Source organism: Dicentrarchus labrax, unplaced genomic scaffold (genome assembly GCF_905237075.1).
Source record: "Dicentrarchus labrax unplaced genomic scaffold, dlabrax2021, whole genome shotgun sequence".
In the NCBI taxonomy this organism is placed as follows: domain Eukaryota; kingdom Metazoa; phylum Chordata; class Actinopteri; family Moronidae; genus Dicentrarchus; species Dicentrarchus labrax.
In genome coordinates, this window is record NW_026136709.1 from 19,207,428 (window position 1) to 19,233,961 (window position 26,534).

At 39.3% G+C, this 26,534-nt stretch overlaps 2 protein-coding genes across 38 annotated transcripts in view; both read left to right on the forward strand.

Moving 5' to 3' along the window:
* The window catches only part of LOC127369243 (NACHT, LRR and PYD domains-containing protein 12-like), a 54,813-nt gene that overhangs the window by 27,398 nt on the left and 881 nt on the right, over window positions 1–26,534 (forward strand). For 6 of the 33 annotated variants that reach the window (XM_051410377.1, XM_051410381.1, XM_051410378.1 and 3 more), the window contains 7 exons: window positions 6,650–6,773; window positions 7,934–8,107; window positions 8,281–8,454; window positions 8,891–9,064; window positions 23,823–23,996; window positions 24,832–24,999; window positions 25,335–25,508. In XM_051410377.1, coding sequence (XP_051266337.1) covers window positions 6,650–6,773; window positions 7,934–8,107; window positions 8,281–8,454; window positions 8,891–9,064; window positions 23,823–23,996; window positions 24,832–24,999; window positions 25,335–25,508 — 1,162 coding nt within the window. Of the gene's footprint in view, window positions 1–5,459; window positions 5,552–6,599; window positions 6,774–7,933; window positions 8,108–8,280; window positions 8,455–8,890; window positions 9,065–9,432; window positions 9,616–9,932; window positions 11,386–20,059; window positions 20,184–23,822; window positions 23,997–24,831; window positions 25,000–25,334; window positions 25,509–25,768; window positions 26,504–26,534 lie in introns of those variants that run through there. The other 27 variants (XM_051410380.1, XM_051410388.1, XM_051410384.1 and 24 more) reach the window with 13 other exon arrangements.
* LOC127369245 (RING finger protein 39-like) lies at window positions 999–16,639 on the forward strand. 5 transcript variants are annotated; one of them, XM_051410421.1, is made up of 5 exons: window positions 999–1,029; window positions 14,513–14,646; window positions 15,014–15,133; window positions 15,403–15,638; window positions 16,499–16,639. In XM_051410421.1, the coding sequence occupies exons 2-5, from the start codon at window positions 14,516–14,518 to the stop codon at window positions 16,528–16,530; spliced, it is 519 nt and encodes a 172-aa protein (XP_051266381.1). In that variant the 5' UTR covers window positions 999–1,029; window positions 14,513–14,515; the 3' UTR covers window positions 16,531–16,639. The 5 variants fall into 5 exon arrangements, with proteins under 5 accessions (XP_051266381.1, XP_051266379.1, XP_051266378.1 ...); XM_051410419.1 differs by lacking the exon at window positions 999–1,029 and adding an exon at window positions 13,208–13,581 and having other exon boundaries at window positions 14,508–14,646; XM_051410418.1 differs by lacking the exon at window positions 999–1,029 and adding an exon at window positions 13,211–13,581.

Consider the following 26,534-nt stretch of genomic DNA (forward strand, 5'->3'; position numbering starts at 1 on the left):
AAATGGAGCCAGGCCTGCTTCCTTACAGAGCAGTATACCACATAGAGTTGTGGTTTAACCAACAAAGATTGCATACAAAGATTAATACAGAGAGTTATAGTTTCCTGTTTCATAATGTGGTTACATACAAAGATTTAGCTCAGAAATGTATGGTTCATACACAAGTTAACAGAGAATTACTAAATGGTAATAATTTTCCTCTACAATGCACTACTTTCCTTTAACATTGTACAATAAATGACACCCTGCACTGAGTGAACTGAATGCTTTACTCTGCAATGGAAGATCTGTTTCATTCACTGTCTTTATGTCACAGGAGCCTTGTTTTCAAATCAAAGTGAAACATTCAGTGAATTTGCTCCACGTGTATAACGTTTAAATCTAAAAGTTTAAGAAGTGAAAACATCAGTGAGTTAGAGTTTTATGTGTGACTCTGCTAGTTTTCACATTAGATGATCAGCACAGACTCATAAAGTCAACCTGTGGAGCTTTTTCCCCTCAGAAATCAGTTGTTATCACCAGTGTTCATGTTCTGTAGCTCCTGCTGGAGCTGCTTTTTGCCAGCAGATGTCCCCAATCTGCTTCAGTATAATGAAGCACATACAAAGTGAAACTGTTTTACAGAGGTTGATTAAACTTTATTTTAGAGGTTGAGTTAGTGGTGCTGTTAGATTGTAATGTGTTATATAACATTATATATACGTATACATTTTAGTGTTAAAACATATCAAACTACTTATTTTAATTACATCTGTCAAACCCACGAGACGTTTATCATGTTAAACAGCTGATCTTTGTGAGCAACACACACACACACACACACACACACACACACACACACACACACACACACACACACAGATGAACTCACCTGATTTCCTGTAAATGAAGAGGGGAGGAGCAACACTGAGCAGGTGATCCAGGTTCATGAGAAGAGGGAGGAATCCCTGAAAGTGAAAGTGTTCAGTTGGTTCAGTCTCCATTTTGAGTCGACAGAGCAGAAGGAGGAAAACTGAAGGCTGAGGCAGGGTGAGGGTTAATACAACATTATTATTATTTATTGTTAAAGTCTCTGAGTCAGTTTTCTTCCTGTGGACTGTAGAGGACAGACATTTTAGAATTAATTCAACAGTTTGCTTCATCTGTGGATACAAAGTTGTGATTGACTGAATAATACAGATTAAACCTACTGTAACCCAAGAAAACAAGTACAGGTTTAAAGAAAAGTGACCAGTAGGAGTTTTATATTATACTGTATACTCTATATACTATACAGAGTACTGTGTGTGTGTGTGTGTGTGTGTGTGTGTGTGTGTGTGTGTACTGTTCTCTCTGCTCTCTCAATCAGTGTGACTTTTGAATAAACCTGTTTTTCCTGATTCTTCTATTATTTTATCTTAAGTGCAGAAGATGAGTGTTTGTGTGGAGGAAGAGGAGGACAGGGCAGAGTCTCCAGTGTCCAGCTGTCTGTCTATGAAGAGTGATCGGTCTAAAGTTGATCCTATAAACTTCAGTAATGAGCCTGGATCCTCAGACACAAAGTAAGAGAACTGCTTTTAACTCATTGATGACTCATTTTTTACTTCTGCAGATGTCATGTTTTCGGTTGATTTTGTGTTTGTATGTACAATTTTCTCCCTCAATGTATTTTAAACCAAACTTTTATAAACTTTTTGTGACATTGACAAAGATAAATCTTTCGTTCCATCTTCCTCTTTGTGACTGTGGCTGTCAGTCAACCAGAAAATCTGCGATCTAATCTAAGAAAAGTCAGAGAATTTATCAATGATTCATGTGATACAATTAAAAATATGTTTGTGTTTGTAGAGTTCAGCACAACAGACAGAGAGCAGAGTCCCCAGTGTCTAGCTGTCTGTCTATGAAGAGTGTTCGGTCTAAAGTTGATCCTATAAACTTCAGTAATGAACCTGGACCCTCAGACACAAAGTAAGTGACTGTTTTTACTGTAAACTGACATAATGGAAGATGATTCATTGAGCAAGAAGATTTATTTTCATGATACAGAACTATTAGTGCTATTAGACACTGTTTTAAACTAAAATGTTATATGTCTTATTTTATTTCTTTAGCAAAACACTGTTATATATATATATATAAAATATAGACAGTGTTGGACCAATCTCAGTATTTTTCATCAACAATCAATAAATTATTTTAGTAATAAAGAAATGTCTTCACAGAAAGAGGAAGAGGAGTCATGTTTCTGTGGAGGTGCAGCTGTCCTGCTGTGTTATGTGTCAGGACATCCTGAAGGATCCAGTCTCTACCAGCTGTGGACACTGGTTCTGCAGACAGTGCATCACCTCATACTGGGACCAGTCTGCTTCATCAGGGGACTCCTCCTGTCCCCAGTGTGGAGAAAGATCCAGAATAAGAGCTGGACAGCAGACAGCCAGTCAGACCAGCTCTGTACAAAGTAAGACTGTACATCTTAATCTAATCTTAATGAAACCTGCTGCATTTCATTACATTACGTTTATTTAGAGACTTACAATAAGTTCATTCAACCATGTGGATACAACCCAAAAATTACATGAATCATGTAACTACATCAACTTCATCAAATAAGCTGAACATCATCGGGTGCTACATTTAGTTTTAGAGTTTTCAGGCTGAAGATGTGTACAGTTTCTGCTGTCCTGATGTCAGTGGGGATCTTATTTTAACAATATGGATCCAGGACAACAAACAGTTGTGAGCGGAGTGTAGTGGATGGACTTGGTTTGGTTTGACCTTGTCCTGGATGTAGGATGAGCTTCAACCATTGGCAGCACAGTAGGCAAGTACCAGTGACTAGAAAATGGAGTTGATCAGCCCCCAGTAGACAGTGCAGGGTGTGGAGGAGCAGTGTAGTGTGGGAGAACTTCAGTAGGTTGAAGACCAGCTGAGCTGCTGCATTCTGGATGAGCTGCAGAGGTCAGATGGCACATGCAGGCAGACAGGAGTGAGTTGCAGTAGTTTAGGCATGAGATGACAAGAGCCTCCTGAGTTAGGAATGTCACAATGTGTAATAACATAATATAACCACACAGTGAACACTAAAATCCTTCAACATATTGTTCTAACTGACATGTGGCACAAACGATTTTGTTGGGTAAAATATTGTAGCTTCTCAGTGAATTTCTGTAAGCTAGAGTTTACTCTCTCTCACTGTGTTTCTGTTTGATCATTCAGATGTCAGCTTTAGTAGCTACTTTAGTAATATCAGAGCTTTGTTAAGTTGGTGCTCATGTAGATTCAACATTTCCTGCTGCTGCTTCACATGAAAGTTTTCCACAAGCAAACCAGTGGGAGGCTTATATTGTGAATTAGCTATAGCCTATAGGACCAGTGTGTAGGAGCGTCAAATTAATCTAGTTGGGTGGCTTTGTGTAGGAATGTCACGAAAAGCATCAGGTGTTGATGGACAGAAGAGCACAAATAGTTTTTTGACCACTATGCTAGGACATGCTACAGGTAAACGCTGTGTTGTTTTATTTGTGAATAATGTTGTCTGTGTGGAGATTATGGACAATGGTTAGGGATTCTTAACAAACTGAAGACCTTTAACGGTAACATTCACTCGGCACAACAAAGCGGTGCCACAAGCCCCTCAATTATTAGCCTGTCAATATAAACCTCAGTGGCTTTAAGTTTAGGCATAGCCGCTACAGAGTGTATTTGTCCCAGACATTACATTACAGAGCTTTGTTTGAGGTGCTGTTCAATAAATAGAGGTTTATAAAGCAAGAGATAAACATATTCTGCATTATTTGATCAGTAGATCAGTTTTAAATATTGCACAGATGAATGAACAGCCACTGTGAGCTGTTTATGTGAAGAGCTGCAGATGAGCTGCTGAGGCTCAGCCTGTCGCCTCTCTTGTCAATCACAGATGTATGCTGACTCAAAGTCAGAAGATGACAGAAAATTTAGCATTTCTGATATTGCCCTAAAACTGCTAATTTTTATTGGTTATATGCAGTTTCTTAAATTTTCTTTGTTTTGTCTCAAACTTTTTTCTTTTTATTAGTGAGTGGTGGTCTGCAGGAGGTTTTAGATGAACATAAGATCAGTCTGCAGACGAGGTGTAAACATGTGACTGAAGGAACTGATGAAACAGGAAGTGGAACCCTCCTCAACAGGATCTACACTGAGCTCTACGTCACAGAGGGACAGAGTGAAGATGTTAATACCCAACATGAGGTGATGCAGCTTGAGACAGCTCCCAAGAAGAAGACCCTCCATGACACTCCAGTCAAGTGCCACGAGATCTTTAAAACCTTACCTGACCAACAGAGACACATCTGGATTTCCACAACAAGGTGGTTGTTTCCAACGTCACACAGAAGTCTTCAGTCAACTTGCTGTTGACAAACCTCATCAAGGGGAAACTGCTTCCCTCGGCTCTCGTCTGGATAACTTCCAGACCTGCAGCAGCCAATCAGATCCCTCCTGAATGTGTTGACAGGGTAACAGAAGTACGAGGCTTCACGGACACCCAGAAGGAGGAGTACTTCAGGAGGAGAGTCAGTGATGAAGATCTGTCCAGCAGGATCATCTCACACATCAAGACCTCCAGGAGCCTCCACATCATGTGTCTAATCCCAGTCTTCTGCTGGATCACTGCTACAATTCTGGACCACATGTTGACTACAGACCAGAGAGGAGAGCTGCCCAAGACCCTGACTGACATGTACTCACACTTCCTGCTGGTTCAGACAAAGAGGAAGAAGCAGAAGTATGATGAAGGGCATGAGAAGAGTCCACAGGAGCTGATGGAGGCTGACAGGGAAGTTCTTCTGAAGCTGGGGAGGCTGGCGTTTGAACAGCTGGAAAAAGGAAACATCATATTCTACCAAGAAGACCTGGAGCAGTGTGGTCTTGATGTCACAGAGGCCTCGGTGTACTCAGGAGTTTGTACAGAGATCTTCAAAAGAGAGAGTGTGATCTTCCAGAAAACAGTCTACTGCTTTGTTCATCTGAGCATTCAGGAGTTTCTGGCTGCAGTCTACATGTTCCACTGTTACACCAACAGGAACACAGACGTGCTGAAGAACTTCCTGGGAAAAGACTGCAGTGACTCACCCTTGGATGTCTTCTTGATAGGAACCATTGAGAAATCCCTTGAAAGTAAAAATGGCCACCTGGACCTGTTTGTTCGCTTCCTCCATGGCCTCTCTCTGGAGTCCAACCACAGACTCTTAGGAGGCCTGCTGGGTCAGACACACAACAGTCCAGAAATAACCCAGAGGGCCATCAACAATCTGAAGAAGATGAACGTGTATAATATCTCTCCTGACAGAAGCATCAACATCTTCCACTGTCTGATGGAGATGAACGACCACTCAGTCCATCAGGAGATCCAAGAGTTCCTGAAGTCAGAGAACAGATCAGAGAAGAAACTCTCTGAGATCCACTGTTCAGCTCTGGCCTACATACTGCAGATGTCAGAGGAGGTTCTGGATGAGCTGGACCTGAAGAAGTACAACACATCAGTGGAGGGACAACGGAGACTGATTCCAGCTGTGAGGAACTGCAGAAAGGCTCTGTAAGTCCAGATGTGATTAATATTATGAAGCAACATGAAGTTGATCAGTTTTAGAGTTAACATACACACTTAACACATGAACAATATAAAACCTCCACACTAAAAAAGTTGAAATAATTCTGCATTAAACTATGTAAAAAAAATCATGTTTATGTTTATATCAAGTTAGTGAACACAATTATCTTCTATCATCTTCTAAATGTCTTTCTTTGGGTGATGGAACCCTGATACAAATCCAGCAGTAAAACTCATCATTTTATAACAACAGTATTTATTTTTAATTCATTCAATTAAATGTGCAACTTTACATTGTTTAGTTATGTTTAGTTGTATGTATATTTTCATATTTTGCTACATTAGAAATTAGTTTGATTTATAAACAGTGAGGAGTCTTTCTCTCTCTCTCTGGTGGTATTTCAATGGACTGGTCTATAAACTGTTTTTTTCCAAAGCTACTTGAGTAATGTTCATTGATAGAGTTTTTCAAAGCTTGTCCCATTTTTAAAATGTTCCTGGTCCATCTGGTCACCGTAATGTCACTCACATTAGTATTTAAGTTTATAATTAAAGCTGCAAGCAGTGATAATCAGGCTCTCGCAGTCCACGCGCATCGGGGTGTGCACATGGCTGAGATAAATGTATATGAGTGCAGTTATAAGCTACAGAGATTTACATTCACAAATCTTGTGATCAATAGCTGACCAACTGACAGCTGAGCTACAGCTGCTCATGTTAATGTGCTTTGTGATGCAAATTATTTTTTAATAAACTGTTACCTACTACAGGGAGTTAAAACAGTCTAATATTAATACTGATACCTCTATTTGACCTACATGAGAAAACAAGATCCATGAGCAAGAAGGTTGGTCATTTCTATATGGTTCTTCTTAATGTCTGCTACTGGGTCGGATATGGTTGGATTCCCCTTGAAATCAATGAAAGGAGGCAGTGGGAACACTACTGTTTTTGTCCATAAGGGGTGCAAGAATCAACACAAAATGAAAGTTCCTTGTTGCTGCTTTAAGTTTTATATTCTCTGTCATCACAGAATTTCTGGCTGTAAACTCTCAGAGACTCATTGTGAAGTTGTGGCCTCAGCTCTGAAGTCCAACCCCTCCCATCTGAGAGTGCTGGACCTGAGTAAAAACAAGCTGCAGGATTCAGATATGAAGCTGTTGTGTGCTGGACTAGAGAGTCCACACTGTGGACTGGAGACTCTAAGGTCAGTTCATGTATTTTGCTCTTGTACAATGTACATCTGCCAAATTAAAACTTATAACTGAAGTTCCCTTGAGTTCTTTTGTTTTGTGGGTTTGTTTTGTTTCTTCCTCCAAATTTAGTCTGTACTCAAACTGGATTCATTTTGGAACTGTTCAAGAAATCTGAGGCATGCAAGTGGGCAGTGATTTTAAAATGCCTTTCATATCTCATGACTATTTAAAGCGGCATTCAGGGCGTCATGGGAGAAAATGCATAAAGGGCTGTTTCCTATATCTGTTAGCAGTTCGTCACATGATGAGTTTAGACAGTTAAAGTGATGACAGACCATGTTCAGCAAGGGAATCCACATATCAAAATGTCAGTATTGAACAACAAAAGACAAACAGAGAATTATATACACAACATTTTAACATTAAAATGTTCTTTACATCCAGACACGAATCCAGACAAGAAGACAGATCTCATTCCTCATATGACTAAAAACACAAAGTTTTTTAATACACTGTATTTGCATAGGAAGGTACTTGGTTACATTTAAGATTAAGAGAACAGGCAGCTCACTTGCTCAGTGCACATTTGATCGCATCTTGTTATAAAGAAGATTGAGGATGAATCAGTCAATGTGTGTTGATGGAGATCAAAATAATCTAGATCTGTGGTTTGAAATGAGAGCATCAGAAGTGCTGGGACAAGTGTTCAAGAGGTTTTTAATGTTTTGTTTTTCTGTAAATTATGATTTATTTTAGTCTTATTTGTTTCATATTGGCCCTTTTTAGTATTCTGTAGAAAAAAAATCTGTCTTAGTATTTTTGATAAAGTAACACAAGAGTGAATTAGAAGATACAAGAAAGTGAAAGTATGAAATAAAAGTAACAACATGTTTGATTTGATCGGTATTACAGATTTGACTGAGATCAGCAGCATGTTATTGATCAGTGTTGACATAAATAGGTGTATGAATGTTGTGGTGACATTTAGATGATGCCTGTAAAAGGCTGACATTATGATGATCCACAATAACAAAATGATGAAGTCACTCTACTCATTTTAGAGAAAAGCTCATTGATTAGGACAGTAAGATTGAGCTACACATTTAAAACCTAAACACATCTGATTGGATTATAAATGGATTTTGATCTGCATCATTTATTGTGTATTCAGAATGAGGAACTGCAGTTTGTCAGAGGTCAGCTGTGATAATCTGGTCTCAGCTCTGAAGTCCAACCCCTCCCATCTGGGAGATCTGGACCTGAGTAAGAACAATCTGCAGGATTCAGGAGTGAAGCTGCTGTGTGGTTTTCTGGAGAGTCCACACTGTAGACTGGAGACTCTGAGGTCAGACACCATTTTTTCCTTCTGTGCTGAGATTAATATGATGTGAAAGTTGTGGTGACAGTAAAGTGCAGACATAAGGCTGATATTATACTGATCCACACTGAGTATCTTAATGCTAAAGTCTGTTTTCTTCTTCAGTGGTGCTAAAGTTACATAATTTATTTTTTATTCAGGTTGTGGGGCTGCATTTTGTCAGAGATCAGCTGTGATTATCTGGTCTCAGCTCTGAAGTCCAACCCCTCCCATCTGAGAGAGCTGGACCTGAGTGACAACAAGCTGAAGGATTCAGGAGTGAAGCTACTATGTGGTTTTCTGGAGAGTCCACACTGTAGGCTGGGGACTCTGAGGTCAGTTCACTGACTTTTTGTCCCTTGTAGATCTGATATTTAAAGCTGCAGTAGGTAACTTTTATAAAAAATATGTTCCCCACGTGCATTAGTGAGCCTTGACCGCCCATGACACTGTCTCTGGTTCAGCACTGTTCCTTACTTGAACCATTTTTGATAGGTACTGACCACTGCAGTCAAGGAACACCCCACAACGCTCCAGGGTTGGAGATGCTCTGACCAGTTGTCTACCCGTCACAATGTGGCCCTTATCAAAGTCGCTCAAATCCTCACACTTTCCCTTTTTCCTGCTTATAATGCATCAACTCTGAGGACAAAATATTGTCTAATATATCCCACCCACTGACAGGAGCTCCGATAACCACATAATCAGTGTTATTCACAGTGCTCATAATGTTATGGCTGATTGGTGTAAATGGATTTTTACTTTATTCAGATTGGGGGACTGCAGTTTGTCAGAGATCAGCTGTGATCATCTGGTCTCAGCTCTGAAGTCCAACCCCTCCTATCTGAGAGTTCTGGAGCTGAGCTTCAACAACCTGCAGGATTCAGGAGTGAAGCTGCTGTGTGGTTTTCTGGAGAGCCCACACTGTAGACTGGAGACTCTGAGGTCAGACACAGACATTTTTTACTTCTGTGATGAGATTAATATGACATGAAAGTGTTTTTATTTGTGTTTGGCTGCACAACATGAGTTTGTATAGATGGAGCCACTGGTGGAGCTGGCAGAGGTTAAGAGCCAAAGTCACTAAGTCTTTATTGAAGCAGCAGCGCGTTGTCATTAATATTATTGAGAGCTCTTTTAACCTATTTGTATTTTACAGTTTCGACCTGCAGTTGGGTTCAGGTGTTTGGAGTTTCCATTTTCTAAACTTGTACATTCTAAACCTTCTTCAGCTCTGAACAAATGATTAAACACTGAATGATTTCAAGCAGGAACATTGTCTTCTAAACTTACATCTTTTATTCTTTATTCAGATTGAGGGGCTGCAGCTTGTCAGAGATCAGCTGTGATTATCTGGTCTCAGCTCTGAAGTCCAACCCCTCCCATCTGAGAGAGCTGAACCTGGGAGCAAACTACCTGCAGGGTTCAGGAGTGAAGCTGCTGTCTGATCTTGTGGAGAGTCCACACTGTAGACTGGAGACTCTGGAGACACTGAGGTCAGTAAAAGGTTGGAGTCAGTCCATGCTGGTTTCAGCAGTATTGTACTAAACACAGTTAGTATCAAAGCAAAGATCCAGTATTTGCTGCTTTCCTCAGGGAAGCTGTGAGAGGAGGATGGTGACAGACTTCAGGGTTGGACAGAAAGACAGAGAGAGAGACAGAGAGAGAGAGAGAGAGAGAGAGAGAGAGAGAGAGAGAGAGAGAGAGAGAGAGAGAGAGAACAGTCAGCCAATCAGATGAGCCAGAAGCTTGATGTGATCATGTGTTTGAGTTGATGTGAAGACAACTGTTGTTGTTGTGTTCATGTCTACAGGAAATAAAGCTGGATTCCAGCTGACAGCATTACAAGATGTACAGAGACAGTGGTCCTCATTCATCAAACTGTTGTAACATCAAATCTGATCTCAAAGTGTAGAGTGGAGAGGAGAGCTTCATCCAGCAGTGACTGACAGAGGTATCACAACCAGTGGAGATGACTCTCGTAGCTGCAGTCTGAACTGCTCTAAGATATCATCAGTGTATCTGGACTACTCTGCTGCTGCCCTGTGGAAAGATGGAGATTTGCAGTTAATTTCCACATTATACTTCTAATTGATTTTGGTATTTGATGTGAAAAATCATAAGAAAAAAATAAGGGAAGGAAGATCTTGCAGATTTATCTGTGTGCCCATTTTCTGTCCATCTGTCAATGCTCCGTCGCTCAGTTGTGTGATAAAGTAGTCTACTATTACTGTTGGGTTTTTTGTTCTATCCACACAACATAGTGACTAAAATCATCAGTGCAACCACTGATGGCTATGCATGGCTTCTGCTTATCATACAAATCCACATGCCATAGCACTTTGGGACCTTTGTTGTGGGACTCCCTGTGAATCAGTCGCCATTCCTGCCTGTATGTACGACACCAAATGGGGAGGGGTCACCACCAAAACAGTCTGATCATTAATCGTAATAATCATAATGTTATACACAGGGCACAGCGCCTGCTGTTATCAGATTTTACTGTCATTTATGATTGTGTATATCTGTCCTCTCCTCTGTAGGACAGCCAGCAGGACTCACAGGCTGCATCCCAAGTCTCTTAGACTTAAAAGATTATCTTTAATCTCGAAACATCTACTTTATTCTCAATATTTAGACTTTATTCTCAATATTGAGACTTTATTCTCAATATTTATAATTTATTTTCAATATTTAGACTTTATTCTCAAAATGCAAAATGCAAACAAATCTTCCACCTTCCACTTTATTTTTTACTCATGTGTGGCCCTCATACTCTTTTGTAAATACCAGACTTTTCTCATAGTTTAACAGATAACTGTTTGTAACAAAAAGATAAAACCTGTTGAAAGTTCGGATTTAAACGAAGCTTATATATCTTTAATCTTTTAAAATAGTCTATTTTTCTAGTATATCCAAACAGATTGTGTTGTTGCAGTTATTGATGCTATTTATCTATTTTCATTTTGTTATTTGGTCCATTGTTAAATATTGATTAGTTACTTAAAGTTACTGAAATATCTGGATTTTGGTGAGAAGTCAGTGCTGTGTTGAACACTGGTCACACATTGAACACCAGAACATTTGTACAGCATACAGACAAGTTTTTTCTTTTGACACGAAATCAGTCTGCAAACATATGTTTAGAATTTATGTAATGTGTCATTATTAGCAATTATAATCATCTATGTGTATATATTTGTTCTGTTTTCTCATATTGTATCAAAAACACAAATCTGTATATTAAAATCACATCTTACTTTTGATTGATTGACCTGAACAAAGTCTGGATTCCATCAAAGCTTTACTGTAGTTTCTCAGTTTGCAGTCGGCTGTTTATGTCTTCATTAGACTCTGAGCATAAAACAAAGGTGGAAAGCCATCTGACTCTGACTCGCACACTGAGAAAGATCATGTTTTATTCACACAATTAAGGTGAATCAGTTTCCAACAAGTGCTCGTCCAGTCTGTTGTAACACAGAAGAATTAAACTTTAGAGACTTAAAGGCAAATTCCATACATCAACAATAAAAAGGAAGCCCCAGAGTTAAACTGAAAACAGGATTAGAAGCTGCTGTCACTCTCAAACTGATTCGCTGGTCTTAATACAGGAGGTCATGTTCAGTAATAACTCAGTTTGAGGTGAGGAGTTGACGTCCTCAGTAACAGGAGATGATGGTGATGATGGAGCTGCAGCTGATTCACTCTGAAAAATCAAGAAGTTTGCAGAAGCAGAATTTACTGGTGCAAGTTATAGGAAGATATTAAAGAATCAGTTGAATAAAAAGTATTTAATGTATGTCAGATATTTACAGCAAGTTTAAAGTGTTTTTATAAACTCAGAAGTGACAATTTTTCGGCCTCCTTGTAAAGTGACTGAATCACTTAACTGTGTTGAAGCACCCTCTACAGGTAAGAAACTTAAAATTAAAGATCAACTTTAAGTTCTTACCATCAGCACAAAAGTTAGTGTTTTGCAGTGATTCCATATAAAATGTTTTAAAAGAAAATAACAAACATAAAAGAAACAAAAGAACAGTGAACAGTAGTGATTAAATTAATTTACTGTATATATACACAATAATAAAGTTGGAAATGTATGAGCTTAAATTAATATACACATTATCAAGCAGTTCTAGTTGATGTTGCTGAGAGCTGCTTGCTACAGTTTCTCATGAGTTTCTGAGGATTTGCTCACATTAATCCAATACAGTCACATTCAGAGCAGCACAGGTTGTTGGGGATCTTGTAGAGTTGCTATCATACATAACTTGAACACAAGTTATTGGTCAAATACATCCAAGTGGAACTCAAGATAAACTTTTATTTTGGTTAGAAAAACGTTTCATGTTCAAACCACTGAGCCAGTTTGTTTTTGGATGAGTTGTGCATTATTTTACACTCTGCTTGTGTGTTTATTTGAGTTATTTTCAGTTAATTTAATTAATTACAGGTGCTTCTGTATTCAGTGTGTAAGATATACTTACCACAAGGAGTTTTCTCATAGTACCATTTCTGGTCTTGTTCCTCTCTGTGTCAAACACAGATTAATCCCTAATTTACTTTCAAAAAGATTATTGTCATGAGTTTAAGATTGTGGTGTTATAGATAATCACAAAGAATGATTAAATAATAACAAGAATAACATAATAATCCAGTGTATTGCACACTGATCCGGGTATTGCCCCTTAATCGACTTATAGCACATTAGCAGCACCAGTTTAATGACTGATTGACTCAGAGTTTTGACGCTATGAGGGAGGAGTTAAAGAGTTTGATGGCCACATATATGAATGACTTCATCTCGGTGAAATGAGTCTTGCACTGAAAGTCCTCCTGTGTTTGACCAGTTCATTGTGGAGTGGGTGGGAGACATTGTCCAACATGGTATGAAGCTTGGACAGCAGCCTCCTCTCAGATCTCCATCTCTATATCAGCTCAGAGTATCATCCCCAAAAAATGAAATGGGGGGGCATCCTGTAAGTCTGTAAAAGAAAACAATCATTTAATTTAGTTTACTGCATTTTAGTTGTAATCTAAACACAACATTTTATTTACATCATTTAAACATCATTCAACTACCAACATTTTGATAAAAACTCAATTTCATTGTCTTTTCAAGCCAAGAGAGACGCTCATGAACACATCATGCTGAACAGCTGATCTGTGTGAGCACCACACACAAACACACCCTCTCTCTCTCTCTCACACACACACACACACACACACACACACACACACACACACACACACACACACACACACACACACACACACACACACACACACACACACACACACACACAAACTCACCTGAGTTCCTGGACATAGAGAAGGGAGGAGCTGACCAGGTAGCTTACATAACACCAGGGAGGAAACCATGCAGGTCAAAGTATTAAGTTGGTTCAGTATCCATTTTGAGTTGACGGAGCAGAAAGAGGAAAACTCAAGGCTGAGGCAGGGTGAGTGTTAATACAACATTATTATTATTTTACTAAAAGACTAGATAACATTAGCAGTTAATTGGATTTGTACCAAATTAACACTTTACTTTTATTTTAATCAGTAGAAAATTACATAATTGTTTATGCAGATTTGTATTTGAATTAATGAACAAATTTGATCTATTTTGTGTGAAAAAAAGTGATTGTGTGATGCCCAGCCCACAAGACACTACTTACTTCGGCACTTAAATCAGCATTTCTGCCACACCTCATAAGATCATAAGACGCTCAGAACACATCATGTTGCACACACACACACACACACACACACACACACACACACACACACACACACACACACACACACACACACACACACACACACACACACACACACACACACACACACACACACAGTTAAACTCACCTGATTTCCTGTAAATGGAGAGGGGAGGATCTGACCAGGTATACATAACACCAGGGAGGGAACCCTGAAAGTGGTTCAGTCTCCATTTAAGGTTGACAGAGCAGATGGAGGAAAACTGAAGGCTGAGGCAGGGTGAGGGTTAATACAACATTATTATTAATTTACTGTGAAAGTCTCTGAGTCAGTTTTCTTCCTGTGGACTGTAGAGGACAGAAGTGTTAGAATGAACTCAACAGTTTGTTTCATCTGTGGATACAAAGTTGTGATTGACTGAATAATCCAGATTAAACCTACTGTAACCCAAGAAAACAAGTACAGGTTTAAAGAAAAGTGACCAGGTAGAGTTCTATATTATATTGTATACTCTATATACTATACAGAGTACTGTGTGCGTGTGTGCGTGTGTGTTACTTCTTGTTCTCTCAGTCTAGCCAGTGACTCTTGAACAAACCTGTTCCTGTTTCTTCTGCTCTGAGCTCACAGTATGTTAATATTTTATCTCTCCGACTGACTTAAGTGTAGAAGATGAGTGTTTGTGTGGAGGAAGAGGAGGACAGAGCAGAGTGTCCAGTGTCTAACTGTCTGTCTATGAAGAGTCATCAGTCCAATGATATTCCTCTAAACTTCAGTAATGAGCCTGGACCCTCAGACACAAAGTAAGAGAACCAAGACCAACTCATTAATGACTCATTTTCAGTTATTTCTGCAGATGTCATGTTTTCTGTTTATTTTGTGTTTGTATATTACATTTTCTATCAAAATTTATTTTTTAACTAAACTTTTATAAACTTTTTGTGACTCTGACAAAGAGAAATCATCCAGCAGCTGTCAGTCACCCTGAAAAACTAAATCTAATTTAAAAGGAATTATACAAACTTTTAATTTAATAAAATTTTTAATACAAAATCTCTAATTTATCAACAGTAACAGCAGTTTGTTTATTTACAGTTTCCTAAACGGCTTTATCTTCAGGGAATTTATCAAGGATTCATGTGATACAAATAAAAATGTTTGTGTTTGCAGAGTTCAGTACAACAGACAGAGAGCAGAGTCTCCAGTGTCCAGCTGTCTGTCTATGAAGTCTGATCAGTCCAATGATATTCCTCTGAACTTCAGTAATGAACCTGGACCCTCAGACACAAAGTAAGAAACTGTTTTTACTGTAAACTGACTGATTTTCATGATGCAGAACTATTAGTGCAGACACTGTTTCAAAGTAAAATGTAAATGTAAAATGTTTATTTCTTTAGCAAAACACTTTAGAATTTATATTTCATATATTATATCATAATATGTATATATTTTTGCTCTGATGTTGACGTCACTGTAAATATTTGTTGTTTAAGACAAATCTCAATATTTTTCATCAACAATCAACAAATAATTTTAGTAATGAAGAAATATCTTCACAGAGAGAGGAAGAGGAGTCATGTCTCTGTGGAGCGGCAGCTGTGCTGCTGTGCTTTGTGTCAGGACGTCCTGAAGGATCCAGTCTCTATCAGCTGTGGACACTGGTTCTGCAGACAGTGCATCACCTCATACTGGGACCAGTGTGCTTCATCAGGAGACTCCTCCTGTCCCCAGTGTGGAGAAAGATCCAGAACAAGAGCTGGACAGCAGACAGCCAGTCAGACCAGCTCTCTACAAAGTAAGACTGTACATCTTAATCTAATCTTAACCGTATCTGCTACATTTTATTATTACAGCTACATGAATGACTGCCTGACCTAGAGGTCATTAACAGGCCTGAGGTGGTCTCCTCCCTCAAACCAAATCACTTCTGTGTGGAGACGCTTGATGACAACTATGCTCGTTACTGGAAGTCAGTGCAATAAAAGCCAACACTTTATCAATACACTGTTCAACAAGTAAAACCATGTAAACCTGTGGAGAAGTGATATCTGCTCTGTCCGGTTTCTCTCATCCACCTCCTCTATGTTTTACACACGCACAGCGCTGAGCTCAGCTAATAGTGAATTGCTACCAAAATAAAAGCTGTCTGTTTAGTTCAGCTTAGCAAATTCTTGTTTTCAACTGAGCTGCTGGCTGAGACAAACAAGGAGAGTCTCACATCAGAGTCAGAATGAATGACAGATACTCTAACCCTCATTCAGTATTTTGATGTCAGGAATATTATTTCTTTTTATTGACATTTTATATTTGTTTTGAGATATTATTGAGTTCTTATAGTGACTTTGCTGTTGTAAACATTACAGTTCCTGCTTTAGAAACAACATGTAGTTTTATTCAAAATATTACATTCTTAACCAGTTCTTAATTAACAGAAAACCACACTGACATAGGAACTGCATAGCTAATATGAACTCTGTATTGTCTGTTTGTTTTTATCGCAAGTCATATCGTCATGGCAATATTGAACAGTGTTATTGCACATCATAGATATTCCTCATATTGTGCACTGTGTGGGCTTCATAAGGTTTACTTCTGTTTATATTTGTATATTGTCAAATATTCTTTGTTTTGACTAAAACCTTTGTCTCTTTTTAGTGAGTGGTGGTCTGCAGGAGGTTTTAGATTAACTTAAGATCAGTCTGCAGATGAGATGTAAACATGTGACTGAAGGAACTGATGAAACAGGAAGTGGAACCCTCCTCAACAGGATCTACACTGAGCTCTACATCACAGAGGGACAGAGTCAAGAGGTCAATACCCAACATGAGGTGAGGCAGCTTGAGACAGCTTCCAAGATGGAGACCCTCCATGACACTCCAATCAAGTGCCACGACATCTTTAAAACCTTACCTGACCAACAGAGACACATCAGAGTGGTTCTGACGAACGGCGTCGCTGGCGTTGGAAAAACCTTCTCAGTGCAGAAGTTCACTCTGGACTGGGCAGAGGGTTTGGAAAACCAAGATGTCAGTCTGGTGATTCTGTTTTCGTTTAGGGAACTGAACTTGATCAAAGATCAAAAACAGTACAGTCTTCTCACACTGCTCCATGTTTTCCATCCAACATTACAGAAGATCACAGCAGAGCAGCTCACTGTCTATAAACTTTTGTTCATCTTTGACGGCCTGGATGAAAGCAGACTTTCACTGGATTTCCACAACAAGGTGGTTGTTTCCAACGTCACACAGAAGTCTTCAGTGAACTTGCTGTTGACAAACCTCATCAATGGGAATCTGCTTCCCTCGGCTCTCGTCTGGATAACTTCCAGACCTGCAGCAGCCAATCAGATCCCTCCAGAATGTGTTGATAGGGTAACAGAAGTACGAGGCTTCACTGACGCGCAGAAGGAGGAGTACTTCAGGAGGAGAGTCAGTGATGAAGATCTGTCCAGCAAAATCATCTCACACGTCAAGACCTCCAGGAGCCTCCACATCATGTGTTTAATCCCAGTCTTCTGCTGGATCACTGCTACAGTTCTGGACCACATGTTGACTACAGACCAGAGAGGAGAGCTGCCCAAAACCCTGACTGACATGTACTCACACTTCCTGCTGGTTCAGACAAAGAGGAAGAAGCAGAAGTATGATGAGGGACATAAGAAGAGTCCACAGGAGCTGATGGAGGCTGACAGGGAAGTTCTTCTGAAGCTGGGGAGGCTGGCGTTTGAACAGCTGGAGAAAGGAAACATCATGTTCTACCAAGAAGACCTGGAGCAGTGTGGTCTTGATGTCACAGAGGCCTCAGTGTACTCAGGACTTTGTACAGAAATCTTCAAAAGAGAGAGTGTGGTCTTTCAGAAAACAGTCTACTGCTTTGTTCATCTGAGCATTCAGGAGTTTCTGGCTGCAGTCTACATGTTACACTGTAACACCAACAGGAACACAGACGTACTGGAGGACTTCCTGGGAAAAGACTTGGGCTACAAATACAAATTGCATCTTGAAAAAGGCCTATTTCTGGATGTCTTTCTGATGAGCACCATGGAGAAATCCTTCAAAAGTAAAAATGGCCACCTGGACCTGTTTGTTCGCTTCCTTCATGGCCTCTCTCTGGAGTCCAACCAGAGACTCTTAGGAGGCCTGCTGGGTCAGACAGACAACAGTCCAGAAATCATCCAGAGAGCCATCAACAACCTGAAGGACATGAACAGGGATGATATCTCTCCTGACAGAAGCATCAACATCTTCCACTGTCTGATGGAGATGAACGACCACTCAGTCCATCAGGAGATCCAAGAGTTCCTGAAGTCAGAGAACAGATCAGAGAAGAAACTCTCTGAGATCCACTGTTCAGCTCTGGCCTACATACTGCAGATGTCAGAGGAGGTTCTGGATGAGTTGGACCTGGAGAAGTACAACACATCACAGGAGGGACGACTGAGACTGATTCCAGCTGTGAGGAACTGCAGAAAGGCTCTGTAAGTCCAGATGTGATTAACATTACAAATCAATGTAAAGTTGAAGCCATCAGTATTAAAGTAAAGATTATATTGTTTAGTTCTTAACAAAGAACGTCTTTTCAGTTTACAGACGAGTCCATTCAAATACCACCATACACACAGAGAGAGAGAGAGAGAGAGAGAGAGAGAGAGAGAGAGACTTTACTAATGAAGGTTCATTAATTTTAGTAGAGCCTTTAGAGTGAGCCATGATGCACAGTAGCAGCACTCTGACAGTGTTTGACCTGAATGTAACAGAACCTTAACTAGTGTTATTGGTAACACCTGTGTTTACCCTCCTGTTTTATATCAAAATGGCTCCAGTGAAAAAGGTATATTATACTATTAATACAACTCTTTGCACCTTACCTACCTATTTATCTAAAAAAAAGTATTTTATTCTATTGTTGTATTTTATTCTATTGATGTATTTTATTCTATTTTAATGTACCTGGCTGCTATGATGACCCAATTTCCCTCCGGGGATTAATAAAGTGTCACGACTGAACTATGGACCAGAACCCAAATGCACAACTCTCAGACTAAAGTTTCAAAAAATCCCTCTAACGAGGTAATACTAAGACTAAGAAAACAAACAGAAAATCACTCTATACGAGGAAATACTAAGACTAAGAAAACAAACAGAAAATCACTCTTTAACAAACAAAGTAACAAACCAACAAGACCTGACAATGGCAGCGGTATGGATAAAGCGCTGGTTCTCTGACACATGGGACAAGACGAACTGACACAGGACAAAGGGAGACGCGGACTATACACACACACAAGGTAAGGGCACAGGTGGAAACAATCAGGGCAGAGACAGGTAATCCCAAGAGCGGGAAAACAGACAAAAGGGAGAAAGTAAAACTGGTGACAAGAGACAGACAGGAAGTGGAACCAAAATAAAACAGGAAATCACAAGACAACATAGACATGAGACAAAACTGAATGAATTAACTTAACAAAGTTTCCTGGACATGACATGAAGTATATCTATCTATCTATCTATCTATCTATCTATCTATCTATCTATCTATCTATCTATCTATCTATCTATCTATCTATCTATCTATCTATCTATCTATCTATCTATCTAATGCAATAGGAGTCATTAAATTAATTTAATGGGAAAAGCAACTGGAGCAACATAATAAGATGCATCTGGGCCTGGGGCTGCATTAGGAAGATTTACACGGTACAATAACCATCTCAGAATCACAGTTTAAATGTATAGGCCTACAGTATTACACAATTAATAATTATCAGTTACAGTAATGAAAACAGAAGGATGTGTTCTTTTTGTTTGTTTGTTTTTGGTTGAACGCTGTACTATAATTTCACAAAATATAATATACTATATATTTTAAATAACACTAATACAACATAATTCAATAGTGTAGATAAACAAATGTACATAGTATGATTTGATACCACAGTATATATGTATATGGTATTGGTATACTGGAGCAGAATCACACACACACAATATACACACAAATCACAGCACTTGTGGACAGGAGGAGCTCAAGTTTCAAATCACAGACCTTGTGATCTATGACTGACCAGCTGAGCTACAGCCGCTCATGTTAATGTGCTTTGTGATGCAAAATGCACAGAGTCTGTTTTTATAGTAAAATGTGTTTTATTTATGTTCTGTTATCCCAGACTTTCTTCATGTGGACTCTCAGAGACTCACTTTGAAGTTGTGGCCTCAGCTCTGAAGTCCAACCCCTCCCATCTGAGAGATCTGGACCTGAGTAACAACAAGCTGCAGGATTCAGGAGTGAAGCTGTTGTGTGCTGGACTGGAGAGTAAAAACTGTAGACTGGAGACTCTGAGGTCAGTTCATGTATTTTGCTCTTGTACAGTGTATATTTACAAAATTTATATACGTAACAGAAGCTTTAAGTTTCCTTCGGTTCTCTTGTTTTCTGCGTTTGTCAGAGCACAAATTACAAAGTTTGTCAGTTTGTCAAAAAAGAACCTAAACACAAATTTTCATTGATAACATGGGGTGTTTACGTCTTTACAACTCTATTAGCTAGACACCTCATTGTATTCACATGGAGGCATGCTCTTCCTCCGTCACACAGTAGCTGGTTCAAGGAGAGCCTGAACCACAACAAACTTGAAATAGCTTGATGTTCACTTACAGACTCAAGCAAATCCTATGACAACACCTGGAAGCCCTTTATTGAATATCTGGATATGGCTACCATCCATCTAGCCCTTACATAGTGTTCGGGTACGTATTTGACAGCAGTAAAAATACCCTACATGTCATTCTTTTAACCTGAAATTTGATGTGACCCAAAATACACAAAAATTCAAATATTGTAAAATGTTATACTTTTGCACAGGTGTTACAAATTTTTGTACATTGATGTTGTTCAGGGTCAAATTTGACCTGGATCTAGTGAGATATATTTTAGACCCTCTAGAGTGGGTCAAATCAAGGAAAATGTTTGTTCTAGGAAGTCTTGAAACTGTGAAACTGTATATTCTATGTATGTGTGTATTTTTGTGAGACAGTGGTGACAGAGTTGGGGGGGGGCCTTGACTCTGTCAAAATAACTGTTCGCCCAGGTTCCCACAGGGTCAGGCCCCTGCTGGTCTTGGGGGGCCATGGGGGAACCTCAAAACAGTGACATAGTACAACAGCATAGGAGTGGTCATATATCGTGCACATAAGAAGGTCATGCAGAGGTCAGAGCGTGCCTTGACACAGAGACTTGCATCTGCATCTGTACGTGCACCTGCAATATAACAATATAATCTAAAAATAGACAAATTAGAATCAAATCAATGTGTGTGTGTGTGTGTGTGTGTGTGTGTGTGTGTTTGGGAGGAGGGGGGGTTAGGGTTAATAAGATTATAAAAGGTACCAGAGATGCCCTTTCAGTGGCAGAAGTACAGAGGTCATGGCAGCAAGACTCACTCTTCAAGAGGTCCTTGATCAGATCTTCCACGATGAAGAAGGTGAGAGTGATTTGGAGGAGGATGTGTCAGAGCAAGAAGATAACATAGAGGAAAACTCTGATTACAGCCAATCTGATGAAGATGCCACTGAGGGAGAGGAGCAGGCAGCAAGAGAGATGTTTATGTCAAAAAACAATCTGTTGGTCCTCACTTTCACAGCAAGTTTCAGGCAGGATGAGGGTGGAAAATGTCATTCGAATGAGTCCAGGACCCACAAGATTGGCCACAATATATTTAAATCATTATAGCTGTTATGTTTTCATGTCTTAGGCATAACAGGACATGATATAGTGTGATATACAGTTAGGCCCAGAAATATTTGGACAGTGACACCATTTTCATGATTTGCGCTCTGCATGCCACCACATTGGATTTGAAATTAAGCAACTGAGATGCAATTGAAGTGCACACTTTCAGGTTTAATTCAAGGAGTTGAACAAAAATATCCTATCAAACGTTGAGAAATTGCAACCATTTTTAAACGTCTCCTCATTTCAAGGGCTCAAAAATAACTGGACAAATTAACATTACCATAAATACAATTTTCATTTTTAATACTTTGTTGAGAATCCTTTGCAGGCAATGACTGCCTGAAGTCTGGAACCCATGGATATCACCAAACGCTGGGTTTCCTCCTTTTATTTTTATTATTTTGTTTATTTATATGTGATGCTGTGCCTTGCCTTTATTGCAGTTGTCTTCAGTTGTTGCTTGTTTGTGGGTCTTTCTGCTTTAAATTTTGTCTTAAGCAAATGAAATGCATGCTCGATCAGGTTGAGATCTGGTGATTGACTCGGCCATTGCAGAATATTCCACTTATTTGCCTTAAAAAAACTCCTGGGTTGCTTTTTCAGTATGTTTTGGGTCATTGTCCATCTGTACTGTGAAGCGCCGTCCAGTCAACTTTGCTGCATTTGGCTGAATCTGAGCAGAAAGAATATACACATCAGAATTCATCCGGCTGCTACTGTTTCCTGTCACATCATTAATAAACACTAGTGACCCAGTGCCGTTGGAAGCCATGCATGCCCATGCCATCACACTGCCTCCACCACGTTTTGCAGAAGATGTGGTGTGCTTTGGATCATCAGCCGTTCCAAGCTTTCTCCATACTTTCTTCTTCCCATCATTCTGGTACAGGTTGATCTTAGTTTCATCTGTCCAAAGAACGCTGTTCCAGAACTGGGTTGGCTCCTTTAGATGTTTTCTAAAGAAGACCTGGCCTTTCTATTTTTTAAGCTGATTAATGGTTTGCACCTTGTGGTGAACCCTCTGTATTTGCTCTCATGAAGTCTTCTCTTTATGGTAGACTTAGATACTGATTCACCTACTTCCTGGAGAGTGTTCTTCACTTGGGTGGATGTTGTGAAGGTGTTTTTCTTCACCATAGAAGGGATCCTGCAATCATCCACCACTGTTGTTTTCCGTGGATGTTCAGGCCTTTTTGAGTTCCTGAGCTCACCAGTGCGCTCTTTTTTTTCACAGGATGTACCAAACTGTTGATTTGGCCACTCCTAACATTTCCGCTATCTCTCTGAAGGATTTCTTCTTTTTTTGCAGCCTAAGGATGGTCTGTTTCACTAACATTGAGAGCTCCCTTGACCGCATGTTGTGGGTTCACAGCAACCACTTCCAAATGCAAATGCCACACCTGGAATCAACTCCAAACCTTTTACCTGCTTAATTGATGATGGGTTAATGAGGACTAGCCCATGCAGCCCTGAAATAGCTTTTGAGTTAATTGTCCGATTATCTTTCGTCCCTTGAAAAAGAAGCAGCTACATATGAAAGAGTTGTAATTCCTAAACCCTTCGTCCAATCTGGATGTGAATACCCTCAAATTAAAGCTGAGAGTCTGCACTTTAAGCCCATATTGATTGTATAACTGTATCTTAAATATGTTTTGGTAAACAGCTAAAATAACAGAACTTGTGTCAGTGTCCAAATATATATGGACCCAACTGTAGGTGTTATTTTCTCCAAAAATTGTATTTATCTCTAAAAATGTATTAATGTAAGATAGGCTATTTACATATTCTAAATAGATCTGTAGTTCAAAATATGGTATAGACACTTTTTTTAAGGACTTTCTTGGACCATACTGTGAAGGCATTGGATATGAAGAGTTTGTAAGGGTTAAAGGACAACTACCTTTTGATTTGTTATGTATTTCATTTGATTTTCATTGTTTCTCATGGATGTACTTTTTCTTTTTTAATTAATGTTATTTTATGGTTGTGTGAGCAATGTGGGAATGTGGGTGGGCGGGGTTAATGGATGTGGGATTGAGTTGATGGAAGCAAAGCTGGGTTTCTGTTCTTGATCTGGTTTATGTGTTCTGTCTGTCAAATCAAAGTTCATTCTGATATTCTAGATATGTCCCTGTTTATTGACCACAATACTGGTGTAAAATAATACAAACATTTCAGAAGTAAAACCTGAACACATCTGATTGGATTATAAATTGATTTTTATCTTCATAATTTATTCTTTATTCAGATTGTATCACTGCAGTTTGTCAGAGATCAGTTGCAATTATCTGGTCTCAGCTCTGAAGTCCAACTCCTCCCATCTGAGAGATCTGGAGCTGAGAGACAACAAGCTGCAGGATTCAGGAGTGAAGCTGCTGTGTGGTTTTCTGGAGAGTCCACAATGTAGACTGGAGACTCTGAGGTCAGACACCATTTTTTCCTTCTGAGATTAATATGATGTGAAAGTTGTGGTGACAGTAAAGAGCAGACATAAGGCTGATATTATACTGATCCACACTGAGTATCTTACTGCTAAAGTCTGTTTTCTTCTTCAAGCATCAATTCTTTCCAAGCATGAGATTTTGTACTCTTCCACTGAAATACACAAATATTATTTTTATTGTCAGGTCTCCTTCCTTCTCCCATCTATCCTTTATATATTTTGTCAAATGAACTTTTAGATTGTGAAGGGCTCTTATACAGTTGAGAGATGACCCCTCTTTTAATATATCACTTATATGCATTCATGATAAGTTGCATAAAGGGTTTATTGGCCTCTCTGGTATTTTACTTTCTGATTATAGTAATTTCTTAATTGGAGATATCTTTAGAAATCCTGTGTTTCCAAAGAAAAAGTATCTCTTAATATATGAAAACACATAATTTCATCTTTCTGTATAATGCTGCATAGATATATTATACCTTTCTTTATCCAAACTTTGAATCTATCATTGAGTTTATTTAGTGTGAGATCTGAATCATATGCACAACAACTCAGGATTTAATATCTTCTTTCGATGTATGTTCTTTTATCACTGCTCTCCGAACCCAGAGAGCTGATGCTGTCATCTGTGCTGAGATATAATAATTTTTCTGTGATGGTAAACCCCAGCCTCCTCTTTCTTTCAGTAGCGGTAATGTTTTATATCGTACTCAAGGTATTTTTCCTGCCATATAGATCTCAATATCCTTAAACACTGAAGGATTTCAAGCAGCAACATTGTCTTCTAAACTTACATCATTTATTTCGGATTAAGGGGCTGCAGTTTGTCGGAGATCAGCTGTGATTATCTGGTATCAGCTCTGAAGTCCAACCCCTCCCACCTAAGAGAGCTGGAGCTGAGTGACAACAAGCTGCAGGATTCAGGAGTGAAGCTGCTGTGTGGTTTTCTGGAGAGTCCACACTGTAGACTGGAGACTCTGAGGTCAGACACCATTTTTTCCTTCTGTGCTGAGAGCAATATGATGTGAAAGTTGTGGTGACAGTTTAGTGCAGACATAAGGCTGATATAATACTGATCCACACTGTGTATCTCAATGCTAAAGTCTGTTTTCTTCTTCAGTGGTTTAGTCCATTGACTGTGGCAGAGCAATGTTTTAAAACCTGAATATAACAAGAAATATATATACTGGATAATTCATTCTGAACCTCTTAAACTCTTGATGTTCATCTTATATTCCACATCATGATTTGTTTATGTATTTTAAATAACTGATAATAAAAATCACATACTTATTGTACAATAACATCTTTATTCAGATTGAGGAACTGCAGTTTGTCAGAGATCAGCTGTGATTATCTGGTCTCAGCTCTGAAGTCCAACCCCTCCCATCTGAGAGAGCTGGACCTGAGAGACAACAATCTGCAGGATTCAGGAGTGAAGCTGCTGTCTGATTTTCTAGAGAGTCCACACTGTAGACTGGGGACTCTGAGGTCAGTAGAGGGTTGGAGTCAGTCCATGCTGGTTTCAGCAGTATTGCACTAAACACAGTTAGTATCAAAGCAAAGATCCAGTACTTGCTGCTTTCTTCTGTGAAGCTGTGAGAGGAGGATGGTGACAGACTTCATGGTTGGACAGACAGACAGACAGACAGACAGAGAGAACAGTCAGCCAATCAGATGAGCCAGAAGCTTGATGTGATCATGTGTTTGAGTTGATGTGAAGACGACTGTGTTTGTGTTCATGTCTACAGGAAATAAAGCTGGATTCCAGCTGACAGCATTACAAGATGTACAGAGACAGTGGTCCTCATTCATCAAACTGTTGTAACATCAAATCTGGTCTCAAAGTGTTTGTTCTCTCATTTCAACACTAAACAACTGATCAGTTCATCTTTGTCACAGCTCTAAGATCAGTCTGACTGAAGCCTGCAAACCACTGGATCTTATTTCAAAGAACCATCATTATATTTAGTGACCATGTGGTCTTTGTACAGACCAGAACCTCTGCTGAAGTCCAGTATTCACAGCTATTGTTCAGTCATGTAGGACCTTTAACATCAGATATATATATCTGTCCATTTATCTTTTGTTTAGTCAAAATATGTTTTATATTATTTTAAACAGACTCCATATTTACAGATCTGTCCTGTAGTATTTCAAAAGCAGATGAAACATTCAAATGTGACTGAGACTGTGGTTTTTATCAGCTTTGAATCCTAACAGCAGTAAATCCATCATTCCAGTGGGCAGTGAATGTCTCTCTGTTTCTGCAGTAATGATGCGTTCAGGAAGCATTTTATTTCCACTGTGTACGTCAGTGAAATCTGCAGAGTCAACAGACTTGATGTCTGCAGGTCTGTGAGCTTCAGCTCAGTGTGTTCCCTCCAATATGTTAACATGAGAGCTGAAAGGAAGCAGGCTACGCTACACAGCCGCTCACCTTCTGGTCTAAACTGGACTGAAGTCCCTGTTGGTCTTTATACTGGATGTGCTGATGGAGGGAGTCTCTGTAAACAC

Coding starts and splice junctions, on each gene's coding strand:
- LOC127369245 (XM_051410421.1), top strand. CDS start 14,516: ATGAGTGTTTGTGTGGAGGAAGAGGAGGACAGAGCAGAGTGTCCAGTG. Junction 14,647..15,013: donor CCTGGACCCTCAGACACAAA/GTAAGAGAACCA, acceptor TTGTGTTTGCAG/AGTTCAGTACAACAGACAGA. Junction 15,134..15,402: donor CCTGGACCCTCAGACACAAA/GTAAGAAACTGT, acceptor ATATCTTCACAG/AGAGAGGAAGAGGAGTCATG.